Source organism: Crocodylus porosus, unplaced genomic scaffold, assembly GCF_001723895.1.
Source record: "Crocodylus porosus isolate Cpor-Errol unplaced genomic scaffold, CroPor_comp1, whole genome shotgun sequence".
Classification (NCBI taxonomy): Eukaryota; Metazoa; Chordata; order Crocodylia; family Crocodylidae; genus Crocodylus; species Crocodylus porosus.
Window position 1 is genome coordinate 2742779 of NW_017728917.1, and position 17819 is coordinate 2760597.

The 17819-nt window shown below is 40.4% G+C and overlaps 1 protein-coding gene across 3 annotated transcripts in view; it reads right to left on the minus strand.

The window, feature by feature from the left end:
• The window catches only part of GRM7 (glutamate metabotropic receptor 7), a 532223-nt gene that overhangs the window by 336188 nt on the left and 178216 nt on the right, over positions 1-17819 (minus strand). For 2 of the 3 annotated variants that reach the window (XM_019536595.1, XM_019536594.1), the window contains exon 1: positions 17455-17611. The exons of the other annotated variant lie outside the window; for it this stretch is intronic. In XM_019536595.1, the coding sequence (XP_019392140.1) occupies positions 17455-17566 (112 nt within the window). In that variant the 5' untranslated portion in view covers positions 17567-17611. Of the gene's footprint in view, positions 1-17454; positions 17612-17819 lie in introns of those variants that run through there. 3 annotated transcript variants of the gene reach the window in all.

The window sequence follows — 17819 nt, forward strand, 5'->3', positions numbered from 1 at the left end:
GGCCTTGTACATATATGGGGCATGTGGCACCCCCCCCACCTGATCGCCCACTCTCCGCAGCCCTTTGCAGGCTGGAACTCTGCCAGCCTGCAAAGGGAGACCCATCATTTCTCCTTAAAAGTAGAAAATCTGGGTTTTACCGGGTCAAACAGAAAACCCAGATCCTTAGTCATTACATTACTCTCAGGGCCAGATTCTGCTCCAAGTGGCTTGCATTGACTAGTACTTTGTTCTGCTTCCCAATCATTTCAAAGGTCTTCCTAGTGGGAATAAATATGGCTCTTCAGTTTCAAGCTCCACAGGAAAGTGTCATCTTTTTCATCTGTCATGTGCCAAAGACACGTCAGCACTTCATAAATGATAAACAGTAGCAGCATATTCTCAAGTACTTAATTACATCTCTGCACAATAGCCAGGCAGACAGCCCAAAGTATCTGTTTCCCTTGTTCAATGTTTTATTGGTATTTATAAGCCAACCTGCACCTTCGCCTGTTCAAGTAAGGGCAGGGGAGTGACAGAGCCCATACAATTTGCATGATCCTTGATTTCTGATGCGAAAGATGCACAGAATATACAACTGTCGCTGTAACCTTCCTCTACTCATGTGAGCAGGCACTGGACAGACAGCAGAGGAGTGAGTCCTTGATCCATTTATTAGTAATCTACTTTTAGTAACCTATTTATAGTGGCACATTACTAGATTCTAGAGGCACAGAAGGAAACAAACAACTCTTATACTGCTCTCAGTGCAGTTCTGGGTTGTAAGCAAGCGTATGATCTACCCCAACATAAGCAATTTCTGATTCCCGTTTTTGCTAGAGTGCTTACTGCCTTTCCACGTGCCATGGAAGGGTGGTTAACACAAACAATGCTCATTTCCTTCTGCCAGAGAGAAACTTTCCTTCTTGAATGGCAAAACCTCTGCTGTCTTTAATCCATATCCTCTTAGGTAACAACAATATTGCACGAAAAGAAAGGAAAAAGGGTGCAATGCCACTTTAGAGAGAGATTGCGATTTTAATGGGTTTGGAAATAACAAAAGCTGAGATAGTAAACAAACTGCTGGATTTAGTGCACTGTAACTTCATCTCTTTTATTATTATTGGAGAAGACAAGAGAAAAAAATACCGCATCAAAGAGATCTTAAGTGAAACAGCATTATTTGTAAGAGCCTCAAGAGGCACAAAACTAATAAAATTTTGCAAAGCACTCAAAAGTGATAATTGCTTTTTTAGTGCATCTTACAGAATGCTGGTAGGGTAAGGCATCTAAGTGTGAAGAACCCAAAAAAGAGCCATCATTTTTGAGTGCTTCTGTGGAGATTTTTCAAAGATGTTATTTCAGGGAAGAGCCTCACTTACAGTCTGTGTATTATATTCTTCAGCTGCATCTCACATGATGATTTCCTCCTCTGAAAGGCTGAATCCCCCTTCATATTAATATATAAAAGCTATTTGATTAAAATAATTGGAGACTTGATGAAGTGCTGTTCATAATGACTGCTCTGAGCTTTCTTGAAAGCAAAGAACAAAGGAGGCTAGATGGCTCAGGAAAATTATTAACAGGGTATAGAAACTTCCAATGTTCCAGGTTCAAATCCAAGCCAAGGAAGGTATTGCTCTGAAACGACTGGTCACCACTGAGAACAGAACAGTGATCCCGGATCAATTCTTTAATTAAAGACAAGATGCTGCACATCTCAAAAGGCACTCTCTTGCCATAAGCCAGCAGCCTCAGAGGAAAGATTAATTATTTATGGGTGGGAACAATCCTCTTAGCAATCACGGTGTCTCCCCTTGGATAGTTTCTCAACTGAAGTGCGTCAGTAGAACAGTCAGTCAGTCAGTAGAGCTTGCCCCACAGCTGTTTTTCTGCATTGTGATTAGAGTGCTTTATTTGTCACAGGTAACTAGACAGATACCCCAATACATATCCTGATTTTAATCAGTGCTAAGCATGTATAGGCAGAAATCATTTCAATGGAAATTGCAGATGCTCAGTCCCTCTACAAACCCTGTATATGGACATAGGTGTCCAAATGTTTGCACTCAACTCTGTTTTGTTTTGTTTTTTAAAGACAAGTAATCAAACATTTAGAAAGCAAACCTGAGCCATAATAAAAGCAAATTATGATGAAAGGTGCATGTTGCAAAAGTGAAGACCATCTCTTAACAGTCCTTGCATTATCCAGCAGAGATATGACAGTAGTATAATCTTAATTAGCCAATAAATGTTTTTAGACGATCTGTCTAGACTTTGGGTCGCCTTGACATAAAACTGTCTTTTGAAAAAATCTGAATAGCGATGAAAAGTGCATCTTCCTCTTCCTCAGTCTGTTAAGAAATTTCCAGTAGTTTCACAAACGCTGTTTATACTCTTCTTTCAAAATTCAAGCTAAAGCCTCATCACTGAAAGTGATTTAAAAGAGAAACTGAGAATAAGACCTTGACTGTGAGACCTTTGCAAAAACTGAAATGCATGTTTATAATCAACACCTGAGCGTGCTGAATTTTACTTGTAAAACTGTGCATCTCCTCACAAAAAGCCTGACCCAATTCTTTTCACATGCTAGAAGGGGTGAGAGAACCAGCTCCTAATGAGACAGATGAGCATCCTATAGGGATGCCCATCATGAAGAAAGGAACCCCAAGAGCAGCTATGTTTTGGGAGAAGGTGCTTTTCTTGTAGTCTTAGCTTTAAAATGATCTTATTAAATTAATAATACAATCACTGTTGTCTCTTCTAACCAAAAAACTACAATGTGTGGCCTCTGTTATCACCTACCATGGTTAGGCTGCTGGAAAAAACTGCTTTTTTTAAAAAAAATTCAAACTAGAAAAATAAGTTCAAAGGAACTTACACCTGTTTTCTGAGTTAGTGAGGGGATAAAGCTTCAATTCTGAGAGGGAGCACTACAGAAGAGAGGAAGAGTGAGGTCACTTGGGTAAAACTTCCACTGAGACTGCCTAAGCAGACAGAATGGGACTGGGCCCAAAGGGAAGATAAGATCTACATGCATTCAGAAAGACAGAGGAGGATCTAAAGGAAGTGAAAAATAATCAAGTCAGAAACATTAGGCTGGAAATGAAAAAGATATAGATATGATAAAAAAAAAAAAGAGAGAGTTAATTATAAAGAGAATCAGACATACTGAGTCGTGAAATTAAGGGGAGGAATAAAATACATTAGGGAATTAACTGTCAAAGGGGAAGTATAAAATAGTTTCATAGATAGCGTTTCCTTGGTAGTAACCTGAAGTAGCAGCACGAAGCCATTTGCATCTGGACAAAAATGTACCATGACAAGGCTCCAGGATGGGCTAACTGCTCACTGGATAGTTCAAATGACTTTTATCTTCATTTACTTTGCTCTTATGCAAGGACTAGGATTTAGATTCTAACAGAGATGTTCCTGTAGCATTATAAGGGTCAGGGCTGAAAACTTTCTAAAATACAGGCTAGTGTTGAGTGAGGTGATATTGTCAGCAATGTATAATTAGATAGTTGGTTTAAAGAAGCACACACAACACAAGCATCCCAGTAGATTTCGGTAGGCCTGAAGTAGTAAGGTATTGCTCAGGCTTCTGAAGAAAGACAGAAAAAATCCTGATCCTATTCACTTCTTTTATTGACAGTTCCCATATCTAACAATGAGTCTTACATAGCAGCTCCCATTTCTTACTTACAGTGCTGAGAACTACATTTCCATAACAGCGTGACATCTCATTCGGCAGAGCATCACTAGGGTTTTACTGCCATTTAAGAAATACAGAGAAATAGTCCAGTTTGAAAAACAGCTGCTGAGCCTTACAAGGGCTCCAGCATAAAATGAAGAACATCAAGCTGCTAAATACCTGCTCTTTTAAGTGCCAAGCTAAACTGTATATGCTAAAAAACATGTCTCTAGAGTCTCCGTGCAGAGGGAGAAGTAGGGCCCTTAGAAGGAAATGAACCTGTTGAAGGACAGTGAGACAACGTATAAAGGTATATGCAGGTAACACACCACCATGGCAATCTACATATACAACTATTACATATACACACAATATATATACCTAGAGCAGAACATCTTAACTTAAACCCTTGAAAGCAAATGACTAGTTCAGGACCTCCAGGCAATCAGCAATCTAGCAAGGTATATTTCATTTATCAATAGCAAGGCAGTACACTGCAAAGTGATAAAACTGAGGTATTTATTTAAACCCATCTCTTCTACACCCTATACAATGACAAAATTCAATTACTGACTCAGGAGTTCAAGTCAGTATTAAAGTGTTTGTATCCCTTTTCTGTAACCCTAGCTTCAGCCCAAACTAATCAACCCTCCTATGCTTTATGCAGTACACTGACACTAGGAATAGGACACACAACAAATGTTCAACCTCAAGCTAATCTTGAAAATGGAAAATCATGCTCTCCAAGAACTGTACCGCATGCAGGTACACAATTCAATACCTGTACAGTGACGGTGTTGAAATGAAAACAGAATGCCCTAACAGTTGCCAGCTCTGCTATCATAAGGTCATTTGCAAAGTACAGGGAAGTTACCATGTCCTGTACATTCAAGTCCCCAACATTTATGTTTATGATTAAGCTTAAATCATAAAACAAAGAGCTAAACTAAGATTTGATACTCTACCACAGGATGGGCAGCTCACAGTTGCACTGTGGTAGGAGCAGTATGGCAAAGGACTTCTCTCTCTGTTCCTGTAACGGAATAAGTATATACCTGAACCTTCCTGCCCTCCTCCCCCCCAACACCGTTCCGCATTTGTAGAACCGAGGAGTAAAACACCAATCTTGATGCTAACAGTGGACATTTAAGGCACCCTGGCTGGCCCTCTCTTTTTCCTTCCCGATTTCCAGTAGAAGCCCTAGCTTGCTCATGCAAATGAATACTTCAGCAGAGGCAGTAGAACCAACTGGGATAGCAAACCTTCCTATTATTTCAAGCAATTAAGAAATTTTAAAATTCAAAACATCATTAAGTAAGGCATTAAAAGAATCCCATAGTCTATGTGTTACACAAGTCGCACTGGATGATAAGCTGGACCTCTACTGCTTAAAGATTTCTCAGTCAAAAACACAAAACAGAAGGGAAATAAAACAGATAACACCGCTCCCTAGCCTCTGTGCTATCTTTCTGCATGGCTCTGGCAATGTGTGAAAGTCACCCAAACTGTACTCTAGTGATGCATGTTTGAGGCTGAGAACCTTTTTAAATAATTATGTAAAAGATGCCATACCGGGTCCACAGGTCTATCTGGCCCAAAACCCTCTCCCCCTCTCTCTCTCTCACACCGTGGCAGATAGTGGATACTGTGAGAAAGACCATTTACATCGAGATTTCAGATTGATCAATCCCTTTCACTTCTCTCCTTATAGCTGTCCTATGCAGCTATATACTTCAGCAGACAAATCTGGATATTTCAGATGAACTTTTTTGATAAATGAGAAAACAATGTACATCTTCCTGCTCCAAATTTCTGATACACCTCCTGAGATTCTGTAACCTGAGAAACTCATATTGGGGCTGGCCACGTTTTTTCATTCCTTGCTACCAATCTATTTTATACACCTTGAGGAAGCTATAGAGCAAAGGCCTTAAAGCTCATGAAAAACCTGGCCAACAGTCCTCAGAAAAATATGCTGGGTATACTCCTGAGACCAGGAACACCCCAGAAATACATCATTGAAAAAAATAAAAAGGTTAGTTTATGCCCCGTTCAGACTGCAGTTGGAGTACCGTGTCCAGTTTTGAGCACCGCACTTCAAGAGGGATGCAGAGAAGTACACCTGGGCCGGGACCCCCCTGCATTTCTGTGGGACGCTCCACCTGCCCCAACATCTCAGCATTCACCAACCACTTGGTATCTTGAGGCATGCAGGACAAAAAACAACATTTAAAGCTGTGTTTCTGTCCAAATCATTGAATCTTTCTGAATCAATTCGGAGGATTCTGATTCAATTCGGAGAAATTAAAGGGCCTCCTGATTCAATTCGGATATTCAGCCACCAAATTGGGCCAAATCTCCACCGAATTGAAACAGTGACTGACACTTCGCACAGCCCTAATTATTACCCTCTGAGCCCAATGCTCCAGCCAGTTTTCTATCCACCTTACAGCTGCCCTTGGTGAATCCATGCCAACTGTTCCTAATCACCACCTTCTCCTTCAAGTGCTTAGAAACGGATTCTTTGAGGATTTGCTCCATGATTTTTCCAGAGACTGAAGTGAGGCTGACTGGTCTGTAAGTTCACTGGATCCTCTTTTTTCCTCTTTCGTAAATATGGGCACTATGCTTACCCTTTTCCAATCATCCAGGACCTCTCCCAACTGCCATGAGTTTTCAAAGATGATGGCCAGCAGCTCTGCAAATCACATTAGCCAACTCCCTCAGCACCCTCAGGTGCATCCCATCCAGCTCCATGGACTTGCATACATCCAGCTTTTCTAAATAGTCCCAGCCTGTTCTTTCACCACTGGTGGCTGCTCCTCTCCTCCCCAAACTGTGCTGCCCAGTGCAGTAGCCTGGGAGCTGACTTTGCCTGTGAAGACTGAGGTAAGAGAGGCACTGAGCACTTCAGCCTCTTCTGCATCCTCTGTCACTAGGTTCCCTTTCCTATTCAGTAAGGGACCCACACTTTCCCTGATCCTCCTCTTGTTACTGCCATACTTGTAGAAATGCTTCACGTCCCTTGCTAGCTGCAGCTCCAATTGTGCTCTGTCTTCCTGAATTCATCCCTGCATTCCTAAGCAATACTCTTGTACTTCTGCCTCGCTGTTTGTCCAAGTTTCCACTTCTTATAAGCTTCCTTTTTGGGACTTAGTTTACTGAAGAGTTCTCCGCTAAAGCAAGCTGGTCTTCTGCCATACTTGCTCATCTTCCTGCACATCTGAATGGTTTGTTCCCGCTGTCTTAGTAAGGCTTGTTTAAAGTACAGCCAGCTCTCCTGGACTCCTCTCCCCCTCGGACTGGCTTCCCAGGGGATCCTGCCCATGAGTTCCCTGAGCAAATCGAAGTCTGCTTTTCTGAAGTCTAGGGTCCTTACTCTGCTGCTCTCCATCCTGCCTTTCCTCAGGATCCTAAACCCAAGCATCTCGTGACTGCTGCTGCCCAAGTTGCCATCTACTAGTGCATTCCTCACCAATTCTTCCCTGTTTGTGAGCAGCAGGTCAAAAAGAGCACGGCTCGTAGTTGGCCGCTCCAGCACTTGCACCAGGAAGTTGTTCCCAACACTCTTGAAAAACCTCCTGGATTGCTGTGCACTGCTGTAATGCTCTCCCAGCAGATGTCAGGGTGATTGAAGTCCCCCATGAGAACCAGGGTTTGTGATCAGGAAACTTCCGCTAAGTGTTTGAAGAAAGCTTCATTCACCACTTCCTCTTGGTCTGGTGGCTTATAGCAGACCCCCAGCACAACATCACCTTTGTTGCCTTATCCTCTGACCCTAAGCAGGATGTACCTAATATTACACAAAAGTCCATGGCAAAACAATGAATTGAAACCAGTGCCTTAATCACAAGGTTATCATCCATATAAATGGAATAATTACAATGATTTTACTTAAATAATGCAAGAAGCCACAGCATTTTAGACCAAGGCATTAGCAAATGTGGAAAGGAGATAATTAATCATATTATTAGTAGAGCAATAATTTGGTTTTATAAAAAGTTTATTCTTTTCCCCTATCAGACATGACTTACTGGTGTTAAATTGGCAATATGATCCAAAGCCTGCTGGGTGATAAAGTCTAATGTAACTTTAGCTAGAAGAATAGTGCTTAAACACACACACACACACACACACACACACACACACACAGAGCCCCAACATTTTAAACTATTTTAATAATTCTGTTGACAAGGTGTAAAATGAATCTACATATTGCAAACTGCACCATCAGTCAAGGACATATAAAAAACACATTTTCACCAGTTTCTAAAGCAAATAGCCTCATTAGTATTTCACATGAAAGTGACAAATTTTCATTTGGGAATGCTGAATAAACTAGAAATATTACTGCCGTTGTTCTTTTACAACTTAGCAAAACAGATATTGCTAAAGATTTTTCCACAGTTTTAGCACCAATGGAGAACAAAGAGCTTGAAAACTGCTCGTGTTGTGATGCAATAAATGTAAAAGTTGGACCCCATCAGGTGACATGTAAATTAGTACAATTTTGAGAAGTGAATATTTTGGGTAAAGTTTTGAAATGAGACTATGACAACATGTTTGAATGATGATAATAAAATTTTCATGCTTAATTTAGCACCAGAACACAGCATAAAAGTGCATTAATATAAATGATCATGGAAGGCAAACAGTAAGAGAATAATTACATTAAATTATTTTATCCATATGAAGATGTGTAATGTGACTGGGCCCCTGGGGGTGGCTCTGATACCTCCTGGTGGCCACGCAGCTCCTGCCCCACTCTGGCTTCCTGGGTACCTCCCCTCCCTTCTCCCCCCTGCCATGCCTTTGTTGGAGCTATTGGATTACAAAAAGGGAGGCTGCCCCAGGGTCCCTCTTTGTTTCTCCATGCAATGGGAACCTCTCAGACCCCATTGGTCCCAATCTAGTGCTTCTTGCTATGTACATCCTCCTGGTCCATCCATGCTCCAGGACATGTGCTGAATTATGGGCTACTTGTAGCCTCCAACCTTCCCTGTAGCCATGCCCATGCCATGCAGGTAACACTCCAGAGTCGTTCACCCACCAGCCTTCAGCCCTCTTAACTTTAGCCTGCTGATCTTTATTTACTGTGGACTACCAGCCTGGGCTCTTGGCCTCTGGCCCGCCTCCCTCGGTTTGGGCCCTGGGCCCCTGGCCTTCGTGGCTGGAGCCAGCCCCACTCTCTCCACTGGGGCTCCAGCCCTGCTCCTCATGGCTTTGCGACCTTGACCTGGTTTTGCCCCTCCCGGGCTTTGGCCTTTGCTTTCTTGCTGCCAGGCCATCTCTCTTGGCTTTCTTAGCACAGCCTTTAATAATCTGGTCTCCTGTCTGCCTTTCTCTGGAGCCTGGCCCCTGGGATCCAAAACACTGCTGTGTCCCTGGCACCCACTGTGGGTTACCCACAATGCACCCCACTGTGGCCTCCTCACATACCCCAAACAGCCACACCCAACTGTAATCAGTAACAAAAACAGGAAACCAAATGGGTGCAACACAAACTAAGCCCACACTGGGTCCAAACATAAACCCCAGCTTGCGGGCTATACTATGAGTCTTCCCCCTTCACTGGGCTGTATTCGCCTGTCAGGACTCAGCACTTTACTGTGAGATCCAGGGTGGTTTGTGTGTCAGCCAGATACTCCTCTGCAGCCTTCCTGGTCACAGGCTCTTCCCCCTTTGCATGCAGGACCAGACTAACTGCCTAGTCTCAGGCACTGTTTTTATGTGCCTCTTAAGTCACACAGATGCATGAGTTATGCTTTTTTTTTTTTTTTTAAACAGTTCAGCCTTTGCAGCAGCTTTGAAACTCTTAAATCAAATGGCTACTTTTTGGCCCATCGGTGTTGTTATCTCCTTGGATTACTTTCTGTTACTGTTCAGAAATGAATATCAATGGTTGTTGAACCCCCGAGGCTACATCATCTGTCCTGAAGAAAAATATCAATGGTTCAGATAGTAAGGAATAGATGAGCTGAGCTCACACAACTTTGCACTTTGTCCCATTTTCTTCCTGAGATAAGGGAAGGCATTTTGTGGGAACACTTCTAATCCAGGCTCCAAGTGGCCTTGACTTACTTATTCAGCTAGGAGGTAGGATGGGGGGAGTAATCAGGGTTGTAAAGCCTCTTCAGACAAGTGGCAGTGATGACTACCTCAGCAGTAGAACCTGTGAAGCCAAGCAGGCTCATGGACCTGTTGGGAATTTATAACAAGAGGCCCAACCTGAGCGGTTCATCCAGCCCCTGGTTCAGAAAGTCTCCAGGACACATAAAGGTCTGATGGCTAGCTGATGGTGTCTGCTCAGCTCCACCCTCTTTGCACCTGAGAAGTCATCTGTCACTTCTTACAATTATTAGAACTTCCACTGCAAAATCCAATGAATGTTGAAAACTGCATTATCTTGAATTCCATATGACTTATCTGCTACAAACTGGCCACCAATATGAGGCTGGATCACAAATGAGCTATCTGCCAGTCATTAGGGGTCCATCACTCCATACAAATGAGCTAAAATTTGTGGGATTAACCAAGGGACTCCTCTTGGATCTTCAAGTTATGAATGTATAAGATAACAGGACTGCTGACCCTCTTTGAAGCTACTCTTTTCTGAGTTAGTGATGTCTGAGCAATCGTGTGGTAGACAACGTGGAGATTACAGAGTACCTTTTCTCTACTTCCAAATGCTCTTGCACAAATGGGAAGGAGGAGGACGTTTAGGAATTGGCAAGAAGGGGAACAGAAGATTGGACTAGAGAAAAAAATTACAATAATAGAAACAGAGTAAGAAGATCTAAAGAATATGTCAGAGGATGTTCAGACATTTGATAAAACATACTTAAGATATTTTGACCATTTTTAGGTTCCTTAAAGATAGGGGATGGGCTATGTAATAAATAATGAAATCCCAAGGATAACTAGGATACCAGTTGTATGGTATGATCTATCTGTCAACCAAATATAGAAGTTCAGCTGAATTTTGTAGAGGCATTCCTCTTGGTTCTTTGTGCTGCTGCTATTGATTTTTGCTCCTTTCTCCGATTCTTGCCAGAAAAGGATTAAAGGTAATTTTCAGTATTTGTTTTACCTACATAAGAAGCTGTTTCCAGGACACACAGTCTAACTTCTCCAAAAGAGACAGATTAGTTCTGATTAGTATTTTTTTCATTTAGCTCCTGCAGGAATCATCAGTGTCTGATCACTATCTAGAACCAAGCTATGTTTAAATATAATCTATTGGCACTGCTGTGCTGAAAGTTCCACTAGCATATATTAACTAAGTAATTAACAGAAAACTGGCCCAGTCCTGTAAATATTTCCTACCAGGCATATTGCTAATCAACAAGAGAGAAATACTGGTTCCATTAAATTCCAGGGAGCTAGGATTTAAATTCTATCAATGTGATCATTGGACCAAGACAAAATCCTTCATTTGCAGGTTAATGTGATATCAATAAAGTATTAATCCAATATTATTTAATATAACTAAAGTGATTAATTTAATCCAATGTAATTGTCCAACGGGGGAAAAATCCCTCCAGGGAACAGTAATAATTTCCGTATGTTTAAGATGGCTAGTTCATAGAAATAAAGCTACAGTAAATTGTTAACTGACAATAAATGGCCTGAAAACAAAAGACAAGAAAACCTCCAAGCTTTTGGATTTCCCACTCATTCCAAGAAACTGCAATTTTATGTTGGATTGGCCTTAGTGGTCTATGATCCACACTGCCTGCCAATTGCACAGTGCAATAAATGTGAGGTCTTTCCACCACTGCTTCCAAAACTGTGCATGATGCAGCAACCGATACTACTTTTAGTTTGGCCCATCATGCTCTCAAAAAATATCCTAGTTTGTTCCCATCATAAAGTCCTTTCGAATGAGGAACTTCTAATTTTATTTCTCCCAATTCAAATCACTTTCCTATTTCTTCATTCTACAACTGTTGCTGGGGATTTTTTAAAATTACCAATTAATTTTAATAATGCATGATACAGTGAGCTTATCTTTATTGCAAAATACACATGTGCAAGCTCCACTATAAAAACTGAAAGAGGAGGATCATGTTACACAGTAAAACAAAAGCGTTGAGACTACATATTACTCAGATTAAATTGTTCCAGTTGTTCCTATTAAAGAAAGTTACTACTGTAAAAAGGATATTACCCATTGTTAAAGCAGGAATTGCTTCTTGACAGCGGAGTCAGGGTTTCATGAACTAAAAATATAGTGGAAACCTCTTTTACTTTGCCTCACACTAAACATTAAATAATTTTTCATGTTCTGTAGTGATAGCTTGTGCGTGATTCTTAACAGACAGCAAAAAAGTAACTTCCACTGGTAAATCCAGCTTCTGGAAGATGTGACGCAGTTAGACCTAGAGAAACATACCAAGATGTGTAATTTCTTGCTGGGTGGTTACTGGTAGTAGATTTTAATGCAAAATCTTTCATAGCTGATAAAAAAAAAGCTTAAAGTACTGAATTAGAATATCTTATTAAAAGCATGATTCTTTGCATTTTTTACAAAACATTTCATCAAATGATACAAATCATATCTTGTAATCATTACATAACAGATATTTTACGATATGACAGTAAAAGAAGATGCCTCAGGAAAGATGCCCCATCGGCCATCTTTAGAGAGCTAGAAAGGTTAAACCAGTGTTTCCCACGCTTTTTCAGCTGAAGGCTGAAATTTTAGTAAAAAATTTTTCATGGCACACCTGTTAAGGCATTTCCCATCCTCATTCATACCTATTGTAGCTCATTGCAGGTCATTGCCATGGTCAAATTCTGCGGCACACCTGCTCATTTCTGACAGCACACTTTTGTGCCACAGCACACTGGTTGGGAAACACTGAGTTAAACAGACATACCCACTTCTCCACCTACCAGCCAACCCTAGAAAACACCTTTTCTAGGGAGTAAGCTCACCACTCTGCCACTGCTGCACTTTTACATTTTAAACACTACATTTTACAAAGATATTGAAACAAGCAAAAGCCACCACAGTTCTAGTGTGCTGCCAAATGTATGTAGAATATCTACCTGCAAATATTAAACTGTTTGGTGCATCTGAATTTGGGTGGGCCACCATATGTAATCTGGTAGGCACTAGGGTAGGCATGAAGAGCCTTCACTCCACATAAATATTGTAAATATAAGAACAACACTGAAAGCAAAACTCTAATGCAATTTTTTTCAGGGGCAAAGGGCTTTTTTCCCCCCCACAGGTTCCACAGTTAAAAACTTTTAATAGACTAACGGGAGAAAACGAATTCTGGATTTGTGGGTTCTCTTGATTATCACTTGAAAGGTCACTTATGTTTTTACCCATCTTCCTACTGCACAGAAGGTAACTGAGACTTAATTATTCATACTATGCTTAAAGTACCTGAAAACAGAAAGTGCTAAAGAAATACTTGAAAAAGTTAACTTGGGCAAAATCTATCCAAAGAGTTAGAGAGAGGAAACCACTAAGAATCCTATTTAAGGACAAAGGCTGTTAAGTCCATTCTGAGAGAAGATTATTGTGTTTTTGATTTTGCAACTCCACACACCACTTTCAAATCTTACTCCTAATTACTCCTTAGGCGATACAACACCGCTGGAAAGGTAATGCTTGATTTAAAAATAGCACCAGTGATTTGTTGAAACAGTGACCATAAATCTCTGCTCAAATCATGTCATCTGGGAGCAAATGTTCAAACCTAAGCAGACATGATGGACATGGAGCTGTGCAGATACCCAACAGTGATGAGCCATGAGAGGCAGAAATGCCCTTGTTTTAGGACCTTCTTCCCACCAACCTGTGTAGTGAACCCCAGGGGATGTCCCCAGTATAGGAGGCAATCACACCCTGTTTATGGAATTTGAGAATATCTGAAGCTAGAAAAAGGAAATGGGATATTAAGAAGTAAATATAAAAAACTAGGTCCCATCAGAAGGCCACCGTAAAGTACAGTACAGCCATACGGTCTATCACTGAAGACTTCCATGTATGTATTATTATAGTCAGCAATTAACCCTGTGGTGCAGATTCATCATTAAAAAAAATTCAAAGATAAAGTAATTTTTGAATTTTGCGTATTCTCTAGTTTCATTAATAACCTGAAATTGTCCTTTAAATTTTCCATAATTAGAGCACTTCCCTAATTTATTAATCCCACAGACTGCAGAGGGCGATTCAAATCTTCTCCTCCTGTCAAAATGACATATTCAAACTAGTTTCAAGTACTCATAATAAAAGTCACTTTGGGAAGAATTATTAAACGAATAGATGAGGCAAAAGTCTTTATATTTTGAAAGTATATTTAACACGCCAAGATGGATAGCACTATCCAGTTGCCGTTCCAACGCCTATGAACCTTGCTAAATTGCCAACCCAGAAATTCTGGATTAGCCACAGATTTGAGACAGAGGATGATACACTTGTTAGTGTCTATGGGACAGATTGTCTTCTCCCCCAAAATAAACTTTTGTGAAGCCCATGGGTGTCAAGAGGAAAGCAAGAGAGGGTGTTGAAGAATCAGTTTTAACTACTTTGAGCAGTCACATTACTTGAACACATTCAAATATTCTTAACCCTTCAGTAGGCATATCTCTTTTGATGGCCCCGAAGGAAAGAGATTTCTCTCTCCATACCACTGCGCCTGCTATTGTTTTTCATTACTTATTAATTTGTGTATACATGAATTGATGATCACTTGAACTACATAAAAAGCACTCAGACAAACAGGTACAAAAGCCAGCAAGTCAACCAAATGGAAATCTTAGCAAAATCACTGCCCCTTAATCATCTCATAAAAGGACTCATCTCAAACCCTGATATCATAGTAATTGGCTAACCATCTGGTTAAATAGGTGCACTTTACATTATATAGGGATATAGAGTAATACGAGATATATAGTGTAGCACTGCCTCATATCAGGGTTTAGGACATCGCTACAATCCATCTCCAGGGAGATGGAAAAATCCTGTTTCCACTGTACCTGATTCAGGCAATATTTAGTAGAAATAAATACTGACATTAAAGTTCAATTGTTGCTCCATAAAATATTTAAGGCAATAGGATATTCTTAGATTTCCTAGGATTTTAAAGGATCTGGGGAAATTTCTGTCAGACATTAAATCCACTTAGAATTCCCCTTAAGCTGTACTGGTGCAACATGTAACAAATTCCATGCAGTCCAGAGAGGAAAATGATACTGTACTACATCTAAAATAACAGTGAAGATTATATGATATGACTTTCCAGACAAGACAGGCTACTTATATAAGCTTATGTACTCTGCTTTTCAGCTTCTTAGTGTTGTAGGAGTGACCTATATTACCAAGCATACAACACTGTTTTTAACAGGGCATCCGTACCACTTGATTTTTCTTTTTAAGAGTAGGTTGTTTTTCACATTCATTGCATGAACATCTATTTCAGATATTTCTATAAAGTATCTGCAGGACAGTATGTTATAAAAGAGTTACAACTTGTTCTTGAATGTAGAAGATGTATTCCCTCTATTATTTTGTCACAGCGGTCGCTTGCAAAGTTTAAATTATAATAAATACTGGCATTTTGTCACTTCCTGTGGCATAATGGCAAAACCATTTTCACTAATACCACAGACATATGCATTCAAATGAACAGAGAAGTTTATGCAAATACAGCTGTCCTCGGTAATATCAGCATAATAAAACAATTTGAAAGCCCCCTCCCTCTGCAATGCTGACTTGGATTATTCTGATAAATGAGATGCACTGAATTACTCAATGACAGTTTGAGGAGTCAGTGAACAGGCTGACACTCTTCAGCTTGCAGATAATAAAGACAATCTGCAAAAGTGTGGGGCACGCTGCTTAAACACTATTATAACAGCATGGAGAATGGAAACCCGAGATGTTGCTTTGAGAGCATATAAACCCTACCATAATCCTTTCATTGCAGAATGATATTTCCTTATCAAAGTGGTGAGTAAATTACGGCTCCTGCAGTCATTATCCCAGTGAAGTTTTACCCACTGAACAATGATAGGTCAAGGTTCTCTCCTGTGAACAGCAAAACCTGCCATAACAATAATGAAATGTTCATAATGAAACATTCAGGTCTATCTAATCTGTGAATCTTTATCAGAACCTATAATTATATGTCCATGGAGATGGATTTTATATAAACCCCTGATAATGGGAAGCATCTTTTGAGTTCCTACCCTTACCTGTTGTACATGATTTCAGTCTAGAAATACCAACAACTATGAGTTGTTAATTCCTCACAGGCTGTGTCTACACGAGCAGCCAACTGTGCAATTGTTACTGAGCGGTCACTTAGTACTTGCAAAAGCAAGTACTAAATGACTGGGCAGTCCCGTTGCTGCACAGTTGCTTTTAGCTTCTACTAAAGAGCTACTGCACACTAGCTCATTACCACTGTGCAGTAGCATCAATGTCACGGTTCATGCCCAGTGATGCTACGTCACTGTAGCAACAAGCTACGGTGCAATAGCTTGTTGCTACGGTGACGTACCGTCTCATGTAGATGTGCCCACAGATCCTTCAGGATCCCCCTCAATTCCCAGACTATCTGAGTCAATTTATATTTATGTCTACACAAGGGCTGCTTAATCACTATAGCAATACTGCTTGGCTACACACGTGAAGCAATCCCACTGGGGACATACCTATGTTGACCAATCTGTTCTTTGCAGCAGTATAGCAAAGCTACTCTCAGGAATATGATAAGCTATGCTGCTTATGCTTGTAAAGCCAATCAATATTAAAGGGCTCTGTCAGCCCAGCTCTGTCATCAGGAATCAGGCCACTCCACACCCTGACTGACACAGATTATTTCAGTACAAGTCTGTGAATTGATATTGGCCTGAGACAGCATAAAACACTCTAGGCCTATTTCACCTATTAGATGTCCAAATGTGATCCTTTTACACTTTGCCCAAGTCTCTTAAAACCCATTAACAGGAGAGAACTAATCCACCTTTTGCAAAAACCATTTTCAGGAACTCAGTTGGGGTAGAATCAAATTAGGTAACTGAGGGAATAGGCTCTAACCCTCTATTTGCCTGCTCCATTGGGGTTGTCATTTTTAACTATGGTTAGTGATGTCAGTCCTTTCATTTAAAGTCCAGAACTTTTGGGGAATTCTCTCTCATCATCCACTAAGTCATAAGCAGTCTGAGCAGCAAAAGAAACCCTGAAACCGCAAATATTCCTTTGCCGTGAAGTACTTCCTGACTAGATTTAATTGACTCATTACCCAAGGTACTAGGCTTTTCCCTTTCAAGTAAAGGAGACTGAATTTCCTCAAATGAAACGATCCAGAAAAATAAGAAGAAAGAAAAGTTACAAATTCCCGTGATTTTTTTGGATGGTAGACTAGAATAGCATGACATGAGTCAGTGTCTAATAATTTGCAGCCTTCGAAGAATTTCTAACTGTGAATAGATAAAAGTTCAATATTTTTAAAATATGTCTTGCACCATATCATCATAATATAATGTCGTCTACAGTGTACAGTGAAATACCAGAAGCCTGATGAAATTCAGTGTTTTATATTTTCTTAACAGTGCATGAAAACCATTCAAGTTTCAAAACCTCAAGTGTTTGGTTTTTGAAACCCCATGACCAGTGCAAGAATGAGAATATCAAGGGGCCATTACAAAGGAATTGTAAAGTAGTGGAACAATTTTAGAATCAAATATTTGTTCAGAGAAAAATGGTACAACGCGTAAAATCTCTCTCCGCTGCATTCAGTTCTCTCTTTGCCTACCTGCCTCTCTGGAAATCTGCATGAAAGATTCCACTCCTTTTTCTCCATAATTTCCTTCAGATGCCAAAGTGGACACATAATTCCACCCCAAAGCTTTTACAATGTCCACCATCGCTTGTGCTTGAAAGGAATCTGGAGGGACGACTCGTGAGAAGAAATCGTAACGTCTGTCATCACTTAACTCTGGTGCAGTTGAGGCATAACTGATCTGTGGGATCTGTAGAGAAAAGAAAGTTGCTGGTTAATCATCTACTCATATACTTATCTCACTTCTTGCAATTAGTTTCAGCTGAGCCTGGGTTAGAGCTTTCATTACAACCACCTGCTGTATTTTATCTCTCCCTGACTATCTAGACTAGGGACAA